At 50.4% G+C, this 18,852-nt stretch overlaps 2 protein-coding genes across 6 annotated transcripts; one reads left to right on the top strand and one right to left on the bottom strand.

Moving 5' to 3' along the window:
• Positions 1-199: 199 nt before the first annotated feature.
• On the top strand, positions 200-14,906 carry LOC6612299 (dmX-like protein 2). The gene is made up of 15 exons (XM_032726520.1): positions 200-415; positions 2,800-3,017; positions 3,084-3,232; positions 3,664-10,638; positions 10,698-11,777; positions 11,836-12,060; positions 12,140-12,496; positions 12,554-12,818; positions 12,877-12,964; positions 13,026-13,295; positions 13,365-13,434; positions 13,507-13,581; positions 13,642-13,775; positions 13,837-13,920; positions 13,984-14,906. Exons 1-15 carry the CDS (start codon positions 329-331, stop codon positions 14,182-14,184), a joined length of 10,278 nt encoding a protein of 3,425 aa, XP_032582411.1. The 5' UTR covers positions 200-328; the 3' UTR covers positions 14,185-14,906.
• A 128-nt stretch (positions 14,907-15,034) lies between these two features.
• LOC6612300 lies at positions 15,035-18,285 on the bottom strand. Of its 5 annotated transcripts, XM_032726521.1 has the most exons (6): positions 17,941-18,285; positions 17,402-17,601; positions 16,900-16,917; positions 16,396-16,684; positions 16,026-16,245; positions 15,035-15,620 (listed from the first exon to the last, which is right to left on the bottom strand). In XM_032726521.1, exons 1-6 carry the CDS (start codon positions 18,122-18,124, stop codon positions 15,503-15,505), a joined length of 1,029 nt encoding a protein of 342 aa, XP_032582412.1. In that variant the 5' UTR covers positions 18,125-18,285; the 3' UTR covers positions 15,035-15,502. The 5 variants fall into 5 exon arrangements, with proteins under 5 accessions (XP_032582412.1, XP_002036810.1, XP_032582414.1 ...); XM_002036774.2 differs by lacking the exon at positions 16,900-16,917 and having other exon boundaries at positions 17,342-17,601; XM_032726523.1 differs by lacking the exon at positions 16,900-16,917 and having other exon boundaries at positions 16,456-16,684; positions 17,342-17,601; positions 17,941-18,284.
• Positions 18,286-18,852: the final 567 nt, after the last annotated feature.

The raw sequence follows: 18,852 nt of genomic DNA, 5'->3' as shown, positions 1-18,852 counted from the left end.
CATATTCAGCTCTATTTTTTGAAAATAAAATTTAATACTTTATTAAATATTTGAATAATATTATTTTAATAAAATAACTAACAGTTTTTCGGTTAATTGGAGTAACCGTATTTAAATCACTCAGGCGATATTTCGCCCTCCATGCCGTGCCATCCCTAATATCGATAGTTCGATTGGCCGCGCTGGCCAAGAACCCAACTCTAATTTTTATGTAATGTCACTTTGTTGTCGTTTGTTACAAGAAGCAAGGAAAATTCGTGCTAGAAACCAAAGAACCAAGACCCCAATATCCGTGCGCTGTGATGTGATAATCAACTGTGTGTAAATTATGAATTGTCATCAGATTTTGAGCGGCGCCTGCAATGCAGGCGACCGGTGCTTCGCCATTGGCTCCGTGGAAGGAATACCATTTACAGTAAGCACAGAGCCATCCCAATCCGAATCCGGATCGAATTGGGTGAAAATTGGTGGCGGAATGTGCACCATTAGCGGCCCAACCAGCCGGACACGCCCCCCGAACCCCCCCACGCACACTTGGTTCAAAAGGTTGAACCGTTTTTTCAGCACAATCCCAATACGTTTCCAATTGGAAACGGGGCATCATCATCACCATCGTCGTTATTCCAACCAGAACCGATCGGAACACGTCTTTAATGTTTTTATTTACATATTTGCCTGTGTGTGGTGTGCGTGTGTGCGGTGTGTGTGAATGTGTGTGTTGAATTTTATATCGTTTTTTTGCCACACTGGTCAATTAAAAAATCAAATGCAAATGATGAGATAGAGAACTTTTCGTGTTTGCTGGCTCTGGCGCTGTGCAAAAATTCGATAACAACAAAGTGTGCAGCTCGAGTGTGTGTGTGTGTGTGTGTGTTGTGTGGCACAACAAATACAACACAATTTTTGTTTTCACCTGCATTTACATACCTGGCCAGCAATTAATTACATTTTTATTTTTTTAAGGTCAAGTGCTGGCAGTAAACAAGCCGCACGCACAAACACATACACATGCGCCAGTTGCAGTAAGAGTGTGTGCTTGAAAGTATATACGCATTTATATATAGAAGTGCGAGTATGTGTGTGTGTACCCTTCGATTGGTCAGGTGGCCTTTGATGCCCTAATTTCGCAGCTTGCAGGCTGCCCACCTCCCCACTCTCACGAACCCTTTCTCTAAGCCAGCACCCCCCGCCCCTCCACCCCTTTCGCCGACCCACTTCAATGGCAAATTGGAATTATAAACGGCCATAATAAAAAACGTGAGCACGCATTTATAATGTGCCTTATTCGATCCCTATACTATACACTACCAAATTCTCTAAGCAATCTGGTCATTTTCGTATATTAAACCTTTAACGGTAACCGGAAAAAGTTGAAGAGCCCACTATCAACTTCGCTATGTCAACTTTGAGTTTATAAACATTACACCCATTGAGACATGTGTACTATATGTTTACTCAGAATGTTTATCCGATGTAGAGAACAAGGTCTGTGTTTTCCTGCAAAACCCAAGGAAGCATAATTAACTACTGTGCACATTTCACCATTCTAATGAGAGGCCCCACGGGGCGTATGTGTACATTCTATATATTCTATATTCTACTATATTCTATTCTGTAATCAGCACCGCCGTTGACACAGTCCGCCGTTCACAGACCGACCACCCAACACCCACCCACTGCCCACCGCCTTGCGCCATATCATTTGCCATCATTTCAATTTGTTTAATTTCGAGTGTTTGCATATGTGTGGATGTATGTGTGCATGTATATATTTATGTAGTATATGATCGGCACGAACACAATCCCCTGGCGCCACCTAGCGGTTGGAAGGGAAAACCAAAAATAATAAACTCATTAAAACCGCATTTAAAGTCGAATTTTAATAGTATAGCAATACAATAGGATATCGTAAAAAAAGCACTGTTTTTTCACCAGGTAACAAACTTTCATATAAAGTTATCTTATCCGCGGGAACACTAATGGGTTGGTAAGCGAAAAGTTCGGAAAACCCTCCATTGAAAAGTATCATCGGTGTGTTAATATATTATAATATTCGCAGTTACACGCATAAAGACATCATAAGCTGACATTTGAAGCAATGGGAGAACAGGAAAACAAAAATCTAAAAATAAACACGACAAAAAAGCAGAGTAGTTGAACCTTTTTATGTCAAAAAGTTAGCAGGTGGTTCGTTTGTGACGAAGTTGTTAATACCCTTGTTCTTGTGAAATGATGGAGGATTCATTGACTAGAAAAATAAGGCTCACATTCCAATATCGCGATAAGCCATTGCAAACAGATTCTCTATTGATATTCCCCATTTATCGCTATTGTAACTAAATGGGGTATCTGTAATCTCCCGCATCAATGAGCCAATTATAAAGATAAAGCCTGCTGACTCAACCCTTTACATGCTCCTTTGCCACAGATCGTTATGCTGTAATGATTCAGAGATAATTAACATGAATAATATTCCCACTATAAATAGTATACCCCCCAGTCCACTCGAACAGGGTATTCAAATTTCTGGCCACGATAATGAGCATATCAGCGACAGCTCCACAAATAAATCAAACACACTTTAGCTAACCAGGTAACCAAACATGATGTGGCAAGAGCCTAGTCAGCCAGTCTGATAAGCCAGTTAACTGGACAGTTGGGGTATTGTTATCGATATAAAGCTATATACCCACCCGCCCTATATACACATAGCCACTCGAAAACAAATAGCTGAGAAAGCACATAACGATCGTATAACGCTTAGATTAACTGCAGTACTCACAAAATCCCCATTTCCAGGCCTACGCCGCCGGCTGCAATGTGGTCATCCTGGCAAGCACTTTCGAGCGCGTCCAGATCATTCCGGGCGCCAACCATGGCTATGTCAAGATATCCGCCCTGGACTGCAGCACCGATACCGGAAAAATAGCAGCAGCCTATGAGAATAAGATATGCATTTTTGAGCCCACGCCGGTGATTGAGTCAAGCAAACACAATACCCACTTTCTGGATTATAGGTAAGCTAGCTAGATGGTATTGAGAAGCCCAAAGACATACTAACTTGATTTCCCATCCCCCCACAGATGGGTGCAAACGGGCTCCTTCACCAGCCACTCGAACGTGGTGACCCTGTCCTGGAATCTGGAGGGCACCCGTCTCCTCACCGGCGGCACCAACATCCAGCTGTGGAAGAGCAAGTCGCCCACTCACCAGCAGGAGGAGGAGCACACGGGTAAGCCAACTGCCCAACACCCCATTTCTATGTGTCTCTGTGTGGCAAACTATCGATTTGCGTGGGCGGAAATGAATCACAAATGCAAATTGCTTGCAATGGGTTTTTGTTTTTTACGTTTTATAATAGAGTTTCGATGTCGTCAGTGGGGTGTTTCCGTTTCCATTTTCCAATTTTATGGCGCTATTATATTATATTATCAATAGCAAGGTTGTATCATTAACTATTTCCCATCTTACGTACTGTAAGATAACATTTTTGGTGTCTAATAGCTGCATGCCTGTAATTAAGAGCGATGTGCTCGGTTTCTTGTTTAGTCTGGTTTGTGGATGATACTCGTACTGGAGTTCCATTTGTAATTATTTATTTGATATCAGAGCACTGTGAATGAAAAAAGGTTTCATTGAAGATATTTTCACCTTTTCAAATAGGTGTCAAGTTCGAGATTGGCGAGAGCAAAGAGCCCAAGCAGACGAGCAACGCCCAGTCGGAGGATGTGTCCACGTGGGAGAATATATGGAGCTGCCAGACGGCCATACCCATTTACCACATGGCATTTAGTCCGGATGGAACGCTCTTTGCCACCTGCGGACGCAACGATCGGCTGGTTAAGATCTGGTATGAGAACAAACAGGTTCTGTTCCCGGCCAAGGGTTCCTCTAATGCCGGACCCACGCCATCAAATCGCCATGGAGTGGACGATGGCACCACCTCAAGTTCTGGCGGTGAGCTGAACTTCACCTACGTGTACATCGCCCATCCGCGAGCCGTGTCCAATATTGTGTGGCGCAAGACGAGCAAGTACATGCCCAAGGGTTCGGTGGCCAATATGCTGGTTACGTCCTGTCTGGACAACATATGTCGCATCTGGATCGAGACTGTGCTGCCGGATGACGGCATGGTGAACATGACCCAGTTCGATCCGATGGCCTCGCAGAACCCCAAGTTCCGTACGCATCGGCACAAGCATCGGTTCATGCAGAGGCTGAAGCACATGAAGACCTGCTTCCACATCCGTCGGCACATGAAGGCCGGAGCGAATGCCGTGCCGGGTGCAGCCAGTGCAGGCGCTGCGAGTGGCGGTGGAACCGCCGGAGCAATGGGCGGCATGGGTAGCTCCCCGGCCAGCTATACAAACTACCTGGGACCAATACCTTCGCTACCATCCTCGTGCAGCGTCCACGATTTTCACTCTTACGGATTCCAGGGATCGGGCGTTACACCCGGTATGCACTTCCACCTGGCCGCGTCGATAAACGCGGAAACGGACATCCCGCTGGTGCCATCGATGCAGACCAGCGATCCGGCCAATCAGAATGTCTTTATCCTGCACTGGCTGAACAACAAGGAGATGCATTTCACGCTGCAGGCAGAGGCCATACTCCAGGAGCTCACCAAGAAGGTGATCGACGAGGAGAATGGTCATGGGAACGCCTCCAGCGGCGGCGTCGATCTACCGGACGATGCCCACGGTTCCCATTCGCAGGCGCATGCGCACAAGAAGTACCTGCGCTCATCCAAGTCGGTGTCCGTGGACGACAGCGGCGAGGAGTTTAGCCGGTATTCGCAGCACACGGCGGGCACGGGAATGGGCGGCGGAGGAGGCGGTGCCGGGCTGCATCTGAACTCCATGTCCAATACGACGTCACAGAACTCGCTCAACAATGAGCCGGCCCATCCGATTACGCAGCTAGTGGATTCGCTGGACAATAAGATCGAGTGTTTGTTGCGCGACTGGCACCAGAGCCCGGATCTGCTCTTCGCCATTCATCCGGTGGATGGGAGCTACCTGATCTGGGTGATCGAGTGGCTGGATGACTACTATCCGGGCTCGTTCAGGCAGGCGCAGGTCTCCTTCTCCACTCGTATTCCTTCGGCCTTCCCTCTGGGCGACGCCATGTCCATGTCCACCACGGTCAGCCTCTTTAACACGGGCACGCATCCGCTGGCCTTCCGCGACATAGCGAACAATGTGCGCAGCAAGGATGAGTTCCACAAGGGACACGCGGATGATTCCTCTCTGAAGAGTGACCAGCATTCGGGGCAGACCTTCGAAAGGCACGACGAAGAGCAGGAGGATGCTGTTGATGACGAAGATGGAGATCGCGAAGGCGACGCAGATCAGGATGAGGGTGGTGGCGATCGCAGTGCTGCGGCTAGTGGAGGCGGAGCAGCCGAGCACAGCAGTAGCTCGCAAGATTCGGCTGCAACTGGAGCCAGTGCATTGCCACTGAACGTTTCTCCCTCGGTTTCCATGGTAACCAAGCACTCAAATGGAACCCTCAACCTTTGGCAGCTGACGTTTGCCTTCAAAACGAAGTTTACCCAAGTATTAAGCATTGGCCACGTGAGCCGAGCCTCCGGCCATCGGTTCCGGGTGAACGACATCACCTGCCACCCGGTGTTGCCGCTGCTCGTCTCCACCTCGCACCACAACCTGCCCGATTCGGAGGCCAAGTCGCCAATGTCACTGTTTGAGCAACCCCTGAGTGGTGAACTTCCCTCGGGCGGCGGGACTGGAGCCGGTCCCTCCGGTGGTTCCAATGGAGACAAAGATGTATTTACGCCCACAGGCTTCTGTTCGGAGTTGATCCTCTGGCGTGTGGACTCCGTGGGACCGCTGTGCCATTCGGGCGGTGTCAGCGAGCTGGCGAGGATTAACTCGCCGGAGATCTCGGCCTTCAGCAATGTGGCCTGGATACCCACCCTCCTGCCGAGCACCACACTGGGCAGCTACAGTAACTCCCCGTCCGCCTGCTTCGTGGCCAGCGATGGCGAGAACCTGCGCGTCTATCAGGCGGTGATCGATGCCCGCACCCTGCTGGCGGAGATCTCCTGCTCGGAGAACCTAAACACGCTGCACAAGTCGCATTCGCTGTCGTCGATGATGTCGAATGCTTCGTCCACGATGCGGGCCCAGCGATCGGCGCTGCATGACAAGCTCAAGGTTGTGTCGCAGCAGTCCACGGCGAGACCCGGTTGCATCTTGCAGCTGGACGCCATCTCGGATGCCAAGCACGACTGGCAAAATACGCAGTTCCTGCACGTGTTCCAGGCGCAGTTGATAACTGGTGGCCAGAGGACGCCCCAGGCGGATCCCCATGATCTGGAGGAGCCGCGTCTGAACGCTCTGCTCGAGTCGGACATGGATGCCATCGTCGATTTGCAGCGGAATGCGGACTTCGAGGAGCCCTTCTACATTGTGAACATCGAGAAAACCCTGCGCGGCAGCACCATACACATGTGGCGCATAGTCATTAGCTCGAAGCAGCAGAGCTCGTTCCTTTCCGAGACGGCCATGTATGTGCCGGATAGTAACCTCACCCAGGAGCCAGATGAGGATGGCGCCGGTGGTAATCAGAATCCCAGGCGAATGTCGCAGGGAGCGGAAACACTGACGGGAGCCGAGCACTTTGGTCCCCAAGTGGAGGCGCCGCACATTTCGATTACCACGAAGAAAGTGTGCACCCAAGAGCTGCCGCTGCCCGAGGGCGTGGACGTCATCCATGCCTCGCCGGCCGCCGGTCACCTGAGCAGCTCAAGCATTTACCCAGCCTGCTTTGCGCCGTACATCATTGTGACCGCCTGCTCGGATTCCATTTCGCGTTTCTGGAAGTGCGAGCCCATCGGTGATGAGGATGATCCGGATACGGAAGGCGATGCCTATCACTGGAGCGAGTGGAAGATGTTCAGTCGCATCCAGCATTCGGCCATCGAGATTCCGGGCCAGCCGCTGAACATCAGTGCCGCCTATTCGGGCCGGATAGCCTGTGCCTACAAGTACGGCAAGAGTTTCACCCGACCCAACAAGGGACCCGATCCGGATTCGCGTTACGTCAACCTCTGCGTGGCCATCTACGAGTGCGAGAGCTCCGGCGGCAGTGAGTGGGTGCTGGAGGACACCATTCACCTGAAGAATGTCCATTTGCCGCGAATCAATATTGGTCACGGCATCGATCTGAGTTACCTGCACGACAGTCGCCTGCTGGCGAAGAAGCAACGGCTGAACCAGGTCCTTCACACCTTCGCCCACGATCCGGAGAGCAGATCCCCGCGGAGTGGCGAGACCACACCCGAGTTGGCCGTCAATAGGCAACCGTCGGCCGCTGCATCCGGATTGCTAACCGTGCCCAGCTTCAGTACGCTGCAATCTCTTCGCAAGAGCATAGCCGAAAATGGGAACACCTGTCCTCTGACCCAGAAGCATCTGGTCCAACTGGACTGGGTGAGCAAGGAGGATGGTTCACACATCCTAACCGTTGCGGTGGGCAGCAAGATTCTGCTGTACACCCCAGTGAGCTCGGACATTGCCCAGGCGAACATCAAGGCGATGAAGGAGTCGCGTTCAGTGAATCGTCCCATCCTGCGAAAGGCTAGTTCGCTGGCGCAACCCAACTTTGTGGACGAGATCCGTTGGATGAAGTTACGGCAGATAGACCTTCAGACCGCCGATGGTCTGCCGCCGCTGCCCATGCAGATCTCTTGGGTGCGTGATGGTATTCTAGTGGTGGCCATGGACTCCGAGATGCACGTCTACTCGCAGTGGAAGCCACATTATTCCTCGCACTTTGCCGCTGCGGCGGCTGCTGCTGGCGAAGATGTACCGGATACCCGTAACCTGAGGGACGAGGATCTGCGCTCGCTGGCCAACGAGTCCACGCAGCTGCGCCTCAAGAACGTGGCGTCCATGCCGCTTATCAGCAAGGTCAGCACGGCCAATCTGCAGCTGCTGTCGCACGACAAGAAGCGTCGTCTGGGCAACACGAGCATGGCCAACATGAACGGAGCCGGCGGCGCAGGAGGAGCTGGAACGTATGGCGGTGGCGCTGATGACGGCGGCAACGATGACTACATGACGGACTTCGGTCTGTTCCAGGCCTCTCGCATCGCATGTCCAGTGCTGCCGCAATACCATCCCAAGCAGCTGATGGAGCTGCTAAACTGCGGTAAGATCCGTTGGGTGAAGGCCATACTGGCGCATCTGGTGCGCTGCATGAGTGGCAATAGTTCAAGTACAGTTAACCAGGACGATGATGGCTATGCCAGACAGCGCAGCTGGTCGAGATCTCGCACCCTGAGCATTAGCTACACGGCGGATCAGAACATCCAGGCAGAGCATCGCGGAAGCACCACCCAAATTCCCGAGGAGCTGATGCTGGACTACGCGGAGATCAATTCGATTCCGCCGTTACCCTTGTGGGTGCTCCTCAATGCGGATCGTGAGACGCCGGGTCAGAGCAACAACTATGCTGAGGGCGACAAGGACTACGACGAGCTCTTCGACATGCACAACTCGGAGGACAACCTGGATGAGCTGCTGAGCGAGGGTGATGAGAAGAAGCGCCAGGAGCGTCGTCTCTCGCTGCCCGAGAAGCACTCCATTTCGCACTTTGGCCCGCGGCAGGGGCAGCTTCTTTCGCGCCTGCTGACCCACACCCATTTGCCAGGACTCTCCTCGCTGGACCAGATGCATCTGCTGGCTCTGGCCGATACCGTGGCCACGTGCAATACGGATTTCTCCGACAAGTTTGCCGCCGATCAGGGCAAGTCGGGCGGAATGGCCGGCGGAGCTGGATCGGGAGCCGTTAAGGACGGTAGCACCAGTACTGATTCCCTGGATGATTGCGGCCTACGCTTTCTGCTGGCCATGAAGCACTTCACCTACCTGCTGCGCTGCCTGCCACTCCAGCAGCGTGCGCAGTTCCAGCGGCAGGGCGTGGGCACCTCCAACATCGTGTGGGCCTTCCACTCGGAGAGCGAGGAGGAGCTGCTTAACCTCATTCCTAGCTACACCAAAGGCGATCTTCGCTGGGCAACACTGCGGGATTTGGGCGTCGGCTACTGGCTGAAGAACATTAACACGCTGAGGAGATGCGTGGAGAAGCTGGCCAAGTGCGCCTACCAGCAGAAGCAGGAGCCACTGGACGCGGCCATCTACTACCTGGCCATGAAGAAGAAGTCCCTGGTCTGGGGTCTTTTCCGGTCACGTCGGGACGAGAAGATGACCGCCTTCTTTGGCAACAACTTTGCCGAGGATCGCTGGCGCAAGGCGGCATTGAAGAATGCCTTTGTGCTGTTGGGCAAGCAGAGATTCGAGCACGCGGTGGCCTTCTTCCTGCTGGCCAATAGCCTCAACGACGCCATCGAAGTGTGCATGAACAAGCTGGAGGACTTCCAACTGGCCCTGATCATAGCTCGACTCTACGAGGGCGACGGCGAGGGTTGCTACTACCACCACTTGCTGCACGAGCACATTTTGGGCACGGATGCGGAAACTGGGCGCTGTGATCTCAGCCGCGCGCATCCCGATCCCTTCCTGCGCTCGATGACCTACTGGACGATCAAGAAGTATCAGGAAAGCTTGAACACCCTGCTCCTGAACAATGTGGGCAGCCTGCACAGCAGCTACAGGGAGGAGGATCTACTGCGTCCCGAACAGCAGGCCACAAATCCTAATGTCTTTAACTTCTACATCTATTTGCGCACCCATCCGCTGCTCATCCGGCAGAACATCGCTTTGTCGGCGCAGGAGAAGCGCATTGCGCATGTGGTCTTGTCCGGATTCAATTATGCCGGCGATGCTGCTCCCAGTGCCGTGGCCTGCGACAAGCAGCTGCAGCTGGAGGATTCAATAACGCCCATCGAGCGGCAACTGTACTTCACCACCGCCCATGGGCACTTCAAGAGCGGCTGCCCGGCGCTGGCGCTCGAGGTGCTCAACAAGCTGCCCCAGAAGATCAGTGACGATTCTGGTGGCAGTGTGGCCGGCAGTCAGGCGCAGGAGCGTGCCCAGCAGAACAAGGAGGAGCTGATCAACACGGGCATCATGGACCAGTGGGGAGCAACTCCTGCCGCTGCGTCAAACACTGCGGATGCCTTCGACTGGGGCGCACCCGTGTCCAGCGAGCCGGAAGCCAAGTTCGAAATAAAGTGGGATGATGAGGACGATGAGGAAGACCCAGATCTGGAGCCTGACGAGCCGGAGCTGGCCACCCCACAGCCGCAGGCCCCAATTCTAGGCAGAGGTAAATCGAATGGCAACGACACGAAGATGGACATCATGGCGCAGCAGCTTAAGTTCGTCGCCTGTCTGAAGATCCTCATGGAGGAGTTGTCTACGCTGGCCACCGGTTTTGAGGTGGATGGGGGGCAGTTGCGCTACCAGCTGTACATGTGGCTGGAGCGGGAGGTGGAGGCGCTCAAGCAGCTGTGCAACTACTGCAGCCAAGCGGAGCAGTCGAATCACGAATCTGGCGATGCTGATGCCGAGGCCAGGGACAAGGAGATGAACGCCAGCATCTATCCCAGCACAGAGCGACCTACGCTTCACGAGATCCTCATGCAGGACAAGCAGGACTTTGAGGCCAAGGTGATGCGGGCGGCCAAACGCAAGCGATGGCTCAAGGGTATGATCATCTTCGGTAAATTCGTGTGTAAGTAACTAATGGATTGCTTTCTTCTCTAGCCAATGAAACCCTACTCCGCACACTGCTGAGTTATTGTTCCCTACACGGCGCCAGTGGCGGTGGCCTGGCATCCGTGCGCATGGAGCTGGTGCTGCTCCTGCAGGAGCTCCAACAGGAGAAGACCCAACAGCAGCTTCTGAGTCCGCTACCCTTCCCAACCACTTTGCCTCTGCTCAGCGCCTGTGTGGCGGGCAACAAGACGGTGATCGCCGATCCCATCAAGTACCTGCAGTCCCAGACGGTGGACATGCTACAGAGCATCATTAAGGTGCTGCCCTTCCCGGGAATCGAGCCCAGTGCTTTGAGCGAGATCTTTGTTCTGCGGGATCTTGCCGTGGCGCTGTCATCCTGCATTTACCAGTCGCTCTGCGATTCCGAGAGCTTTGTGGTAAACAACTCGGCCTTCAACGGTTACCCCAGTCCGGGAATGGAGAACATAGCCAAGATAAACTCATCGTTCGAGTGCAGCTATCTGGTGGGCAGCCGGAATGCCTATGGCCGCAGGCGCAAGTACTCTACGGATGAGCCAGCGGGCGTGTGCACCACGCCTTCCAAGTGGCCGGGTGTAACTAATTTGCGTGCGCTTTTGGCGCGGGAAAAGGATGAGGATGTGCCCAAGCTGAATGTGCTGCTGCTGGAGTCCTTTGTGTCCACCTATATGGCGCTCTTCATTTACTCGCTGTCCACCTGCGATAGTCGTTTGTTGTACCGCCTGAGTGGACAGAGTTTCAACAACGAGACCTGGTCCACTCTTTTCGGCGGCGGCATGAAGAAGTTGCTCATAAAGCCCGCTGCTGCACCGCCTCCCACCCAAATGGTGACCGGAGGAGCAGGAGCTGGGGGAGCAAGTGGTGGTACTGGTTCGACATCCGAAGAGCCGGCCGATGAGAATAGCGTTTGGAACACGGTTACTTCCATTACAAAGCAACGCATGAAACTGAACATGAAAATCCTAGGCAGCTTTAGCCAGAACAGCACTTCAAGCAACATGAAGGAGGACAAGCCAACGTACCGGGAGCAGTTCATGCCACCGGAGACGTCCATGCTGTCCTACTTCCTTACCAAACCGCCCACAACCGGTAGGTTTTAAAATCTCCAAGTAATTCCTCACTTAGTAAGATGGTGAATCCTTTATAGAATGCGATGACTACGACACGGACGACTCGCACGAGTCGGACAACGAGGAGGAGGAGGAGGACGACGATGATGTGAATGTGAGCCGATCGCAGCTGAAGGCCAAGGATAACACGGAGCACACTAATCCCACGTCGTACTCGTGGAGTATCCTGCGCCTGGCGCTCATCAAGATCAGCACGCACAAGATCCAGGAGCTGGTCAAGGTGGCCGGCATCGAGCTGCAGGGTAGTTGTAACATTTCATCCATCCACTCGCCATCATCCACTAAGTGCTCCCCTCTATATTGTCTCCCCGTTTCGTGCAGATTTGCCTGTGATCAGTCCACTCTCCCACGAGGTGCTGAGAACCCTCAACCGCTGGCAGGAATTCGCCCTGAGCGACCTCATAGCCCGTGGGCCACCGTCCCGTAATTATATACCAGGCTGCTATGCGGAGAGCGGCATCAACGGATTGGCCATCCACAAGTACCGCTCGCTCCTGAATAAGGACAACACACCATTCGTTTCCGGTTCATCGGCTGGACCCATCCGGCGACTGTGGAACTATTTGGTGCGCCAGGAGCCTGCCCAGGAGGTCTTCATCAAGAGCATCTTTGGCAAGAACATGGAGCCCAGCATGCGGGGATCGCACCACACCCACAACGACAACGAGACGGATGAGGGTGAGTCTTTTGGCAGTCACTTTGTATTATTTATTTTCATTAACCTTTTCTGTGCAGGTCAATCTCATTCGACCAACGAGAATACCGACCACATCCGCATCATTCACAAGGACCACGAGTCAATATTGTCCTTCTGCTTGAAGAACAACAGCTCCTCAATGATTGCCTTTGCGAATCCGCGTGAGATACAGGAGTTCGACATCTCACTGCTGCTGGAGTCGCCGAATTGGTACGAGGATGAGTGCGACTACGACATGATGAACTTGTCCAAGGACGCGGACACCAACAGCTCTTCCTTCCTGATCATTCAAACGCAGGAGCAGTAAGTCAAGCCAAAGAAATTTCAGTATGTTGAATTTAACAATGGTCCCTATGTGCAGAAACCAATTTGGAAGCAACAGCAATGCCTACAGCGAGTCCAATGCCAGCACACAAAGTGCTTCGCAATCGGGACGCGGCACATCCATGGTGGGTAATCCTAACAAGCGTTTTAAGATTAAATATAACGACGCCTTTAAACCCAAAACAGGTGCTGCGCCACAAGGTGGACAATGTGAAGCGCATGAGCGCCCATCCGCTGATGCCGCTGTATCTCACTGGAGGTCAGGACGGATCCGTGCAGATCTGGGAGTGGGGTCACCAGCAGCCCGTCTGCTCGCCCCGGACTTCGGGTACCTTTGCCAAGGTGACGCGCTGCCGCTTCTCCGAGCAGGGCAATAAGTTCGGCATCGGCGATGGCGACGGAAAGCTCAGTCTCTGGCAGGCGGGCATCGCCTCGCAGAACAATCGTTCGTTTATAGTGAGTTGGCACATGATCTGGCACCATTCGTGACCCACATCCTAATCCATTCAATCCCTAACTTTGCAGAGCTACCAGTGCCACAACAAGGCGTTGTCCGATTTCGTGTTCCTCGGCTCGTGCAGTCTCCTGGCTAGCGGTGAGTTGTGATGTGGTAACACACCGGCTGTCCTCAAATGAGCACTTTTTACATTGCACATTTTTTTCTCAGCTGGCCAAAGTTCCGAGAACAAGAACATCAACATCTGGGACACATTGCTGCCCCACAAAAAGTCCTGTGTATCGGGTAAGTTTGCTATTGACCAAGGCCATGAAGTTTTTGATGTCTAAGAGATTCCCTTTGCAGCCTTCACCTGCCACGACCAGGGCTCGTCCTGTCTGGTGTTTGCTCCGCAGCACCAGGTGCTCATCTCGTGCGGCAAACGCGGCGATGTTTGCGTCTTCGATGTGAGACAACGTACGCTGCGTCATCGCTATCAGGTAAGTTATTTGCATAGAAATCGGTTTAAAGTAGTGATAATCATATTAAATTCTCCGACAGGCCCATGATAGCACCATCAAGTGCATTGCTCTGGATCCGCACGAGGAGTTCTTTGTCACTGGCTCCATTGAGGGTGACATAAAGGTGAATTTCAGTGTAGTAAATACTCGTAGAGAACGTTTTTATTAATCAGTCTTTATTATGCAGATCTGGGACATGAATCAGTTCATGCTGATCAATACGTTCCCGCATGAGCATGCCAAGAACGGGTTCTTCAAGCACACTGGCCAGGGCGTCAGCCAGGTGTACGTGGATGCCTTCGGACGGCTCTTCTCGTGCGGCTCCGATGGCTGCATGAAGGTCCGTCTGCTGGTGGAGAAGGACAACATTGTTCACTCCGTGTATTGAAAGCTGTATTCTATCCGTTACATTTCTGGCGCGAATCCAGCCGGATTCCGTGCCCAAACCGGTGTCCATTTGCCGCAGCCAAGTCCGTGTTTCTGCTCCCGTGCTCGTCTGTTTTTATGTGTGCCGCGGCAAAAGGGACGCCATTCGAGTGTCCTACGATATGTGTATTCTTTGTTAATCGTTGATTATTGTAACATTTTTAATTGTATTTCAATTTTCTACACATACAGTTATACATATATATATACATATTGTATTGCTACTTTTATTTGCATAATGTATTGTTTTTTTTTGTGCCCGTTTCCGATTTGCTATTTAATGTTTTTCCAAATGACGAAACGAAAAACCGAAACTTGTGTCTGACTCGATTCGCTTGATTCGTTTCATGTTCTTTGAGTATTTCCTAAACAGACTATACTATACACTACTATACAGATACAAGATATATATATATATATACATACATATATTATAAACATCTATTATATGCTTTAAATCAATTAATTATTATTATTATACGATATACAAGACATTCGACAGTATGGTAATTGATATGCTTACGAATATATATTACGATCTATGTCTTTGTGTTGAGCTTTGTGCAAAAATTTGTCTGTTGTTGAATCAATCAAGATATATGTATACCTAAAACGAAACTAAATGAATTAACTAAAAATAAATAAAGTGCAAAATGAATAAAAAAAAATTATTTAAACCAAAAATCTGCGTCTTGTCTATCTTCTTCTGTGGAATGTGAGACCATATCCATATCATCGCGAACAGGATGTGTGCTTGCCATATATGATACCATCCATTTGCCCACTAATAGACACATCAAATTCACTGAATGTTTCCATTTCCGTTTGCCATTGAAAAGTGTTTTTCTTATTTCATCTTTATTATGTTTCTTTTCTGTGTTTTTGCTTATTTTTTTTCATTGTTAGACAATCAAACGAATTAGACGCTACGCCTTATATGGGCCTTTAATAATAAAAACTAGCAAAAAAAAAACAGAGCGAAGAAGGTTGAAAAGTTCACAGGAAAGAGAGACAGATAGATAGATAGATAGATGGGAGAAGGCAACAAAAACATAGATGGTAGCCAAAAGAGGAATTATTATGGATCGAATTGGATCGGATCGGCGGATCGAGCGGAAACGTTGGCATCCGTTGAAAACAGCATTATGTAGTATGTAGTATACATCGAAGTAGGGTAAGATAAACTGGGTAGTACCGAATCCGGAGTGTGGTCGTCATGGGGGCCCGTGTATTTGGCCGGAACGCGTTGTCATCGTAATCGTAATCGCATCGTATGGCATCTACGACCTCGGCGGCTTAATTAGCTTGCTGGTGGGCGGTGGCAGCTTGCAGAAGCCAGCCGCATCGAAAACGGGCAGCAGTTCCCTCACTCGTCCGGGAATCGAGCCATCGAGCATTCTGGGGACGAGAAGGGGGCTTGAATAAGATGCTCGAGGGAAAATATGAAAGGTGACCCCAAATGGGCCTATTTAGCCCATAACTCCGCTAAAACCAATCCGAATTTTAGTTGGTATGTCTCAAAATGCTCGGAACTTTATACTCTAATCATCTGCATTCAAAATTAGAATTTTAATTTTTTTCAAATTTTTTCGACATTTTTCTGAAATTTTCCACTTAAAAAATTTTGAAAAAAATTGGTAAAAATTTTGTATTCCACTTTTTGATTCTAGGTAAGAGTACACATCGAGCTGAGTTAGGGAAGGTATAACAATCAATGATACGACGCTTTAAAGTCAAGTTACGATACTCCAAAGTTGGGACTGGTGACCCTAAAATCGAAGATTTTACATTTTATTCGCATACCTGCGCTTATAATCGATCTTGGCGCCCTTCAGCGAGATGTTGGCCTCAGTGGGAAAGAACGTGGCATCGTAGAAGTTGAGCCCGTTCTGCAACAGGATGTTGTACTCATCCATGGAGGCCAGGGTGACCCGGATGACGGCTGGAGGCAGTTCTCTGCGCTCAGGACGCTCGGCCTTCTCGATGGCATCGCCCACCACAGAACCCACGCTCTTGGAGACGCCTGCAAATGTGTTGGCAAAGAGCGGGGAGAGGAATTATTGACCATTTCACGACAGGATTTACCATCTAGGGATTGCAGAGAACTTGGAAACGAGGATGGGGTCATAATTTCAATATATTTTCGCATGTTACCAATTGGAGGGTACTTTACTTCGGAGTGCCGCTCGGCGCAGCGTCTGGGTTGGCGTGTGCAGCAGCTGGATCTGCTCACCTTCGACGCCCTTATCGCCGCCGCCGGAGGAGCTGCTGGCGGCGACGGCGGAGGAGGAGGTGGGGTTGGCGGCATTGCTGGCGAGGCTCGAGTAGATGTGCAGGCGCACCACCTCCACCACCGAGTCGAACTTGTACATGGCATGCCGGATGTCCTCCACGGGCAGATCCTCGGGCACATCCAGCACGTACAGGGTGAAGGTCTTCCTCGGCCGACACGGTATGGCAATCTGTGGGTCACAGAGGGGAGAACGAAGGGAGAACGGAGAGTGACTGCTGCGCATGCGCATGGTTAGACTAAACTACATAGGTCGATCGATGGATATATGGGGGGTTTCTTTTATTTTTTTTGTTTTCTGAGGGTTATGTCTATGTCTGTGCTGTGTCAATTCCAATCTCAGTGGAGTAGAGTCATCGCTGGATGTGGTTATATGGATATACTCACGCTGCGCGAGAATGTTTGCTGCAAAATGGGGTAAAATAAAATTTGCATGTGTCACTTGTCGGTTGGGTTAGTCTGGCCGAAGATGCTCGGTTGATGAGGGATCGGATCTGATGAGGTGGGATGTGGCATGGGAATGGGCAGTGATAGAAAGTTCTGGGTCTCGGGGCATCGAAACCCACTTCAGGTGCAACGAATCTTCAATAGGTAATTTTTGAATTCGCTCAGTTACTGAATGCAAGTGGTAACATTTAACATTATTTTTTGTACTTTACTAGAATTTCGAATAGGAATTTGTAAGCCATAAAAGCATTGAGTATTAAATTCTAAATTTGGAATGTGTGTGGGCACGTATTTAGTCACACTTATGATAGATACTCTCTCAGGACGTTCGAACTGAATCGAGAAGGTGTTGCACCTCTAACCTCACTGCTGTGGCACATACCTTGTGCCCCATAATGCCCTTCCAATCACTGGAGATGTGGGTGTGGGTGGGTGGGCTCACCTTGCGGTAGAATCGCGCCCCGGTGACCTTGTGGAAGCCCTTCTTGAACACCGCCTGATAGTCATCTGGGTGTGAGAATTTAAATAGAATGCCTGTAGCGGTTTTGGTCAAGCTGAAGCATCCCTTGAATGCCATCTTCTCGCAGATGAGGGCCGCCCGCTCCATGGACAACTCGTAGGATGGGGTCAGTAGGAAGGCGCCTGTAAGTACGATTACGTTCTGGTTAGGCTACGTGGTTAGTCTCTCCAACTACCAGATTAGTGGGATGGATAACAATAGACTGTTGATTGCTAAGTTAAATATTAGTGTTATTATCCAAACTATCCTAGTCTAACCCATAATCTTCCAATAGGTTAGCCTGTATCCTTTTATGTCAGTCATATATATGAACAGGAAAGTGGATTGACTCGGACATATAATAGAAAAGGAGCTATTATATTGGAAAGATCTAACTTTTCATTATTATAGATTACTATAATATTATAATGGTAATCCCCTGGGTATGATTATGATTAGCATATAAGTTGGGCCATGTCCACCTTTGGTCAGAAAGTTATCCGGCGACGAGACCTCCGAGTCGGAGTCATCCTCCCGCTTGTCCGTCCACTTGGGCTCCGCGGAGAGCTTGTGGGCGGCCACCTTGGTGATGATGCCCGAGGGTCGCTGCCTCGGGAACTCGTTCTTTTCGCACTCCAGATCGGATGTGTTGCCCAGGAACGACATGTTCGAAGCTCAGAAAATGCGGCACAGAAAATAACGGGCTTAAAACGCAAAAAAAAAAAACGGATATCTACTCGAAAACGATTTGAAAACGGTTCGAAAACGATCGCAATTCGCTGAGGCGGCCGGCGGTTGGGGCGATAATTTTGAAGCAACTGAAATGTAGCTGCGTTTCCAAAGCGCTTTTATACGCTCGGATGGGCCCGCTTCGCATCGCATCTTTGGCTTCTAGGTTTGGGCACCGATCAGCGAAATGAAAGTCCCACACACGCGTACAACTGGGGGCAAGATGGCAGAACTATTAGGCCTAATTTTAGAATTTTCCAAATATTATCTGTAGCATAAAGAGAAGTAAGAATTATAGATACGTTTAAAACCATTTTCAAAACTGTTTTTCAATCGAATTTATATATGTCCATGTTTAAAAACATGTATAACGGGTCGTATACGCGATTTCATAGCTAGGCCCTGAAAAATTATGTATACGCATGCTTTTAATTCATAAATATTTAATTTGTAGTCACTTCCAACTAAGAAGCATAAGTAAAAATCATATTGCAGCATTTCCAACCCATTATAGTTCGAAAATGAATTAAAGTTCGCAGCGCTATCAGTGCTTCCCGAGCTGTGGGCACGGGTTATGCGATCATGTCGGATGTCTCCGAAATTGGAAGTTGGTTCTTACAATTAGACGACGGCACATTATTGCCTGTTATTGATCCTCTCCCGGT

This window comes from Drosophila sechellia, chromosome X (assembly GCF_004382195.2).
Source record: "Drosophila sechellia strain sech25 chromosome X, ASM438219v1, whole genome shotgun sequence".
Classification (NCBI taxonomy): domain Eukaryota; kingdom Metazoa; phylum Arthropoda; class Insecta; order Diptera; family Drosophilidae; genus Drosophila; species Drosophila sechellia.
Note: the sequence above shows the minus strand (reverse complement) of the source record. Positions and strands in the feature narration are given on the sequence as shown.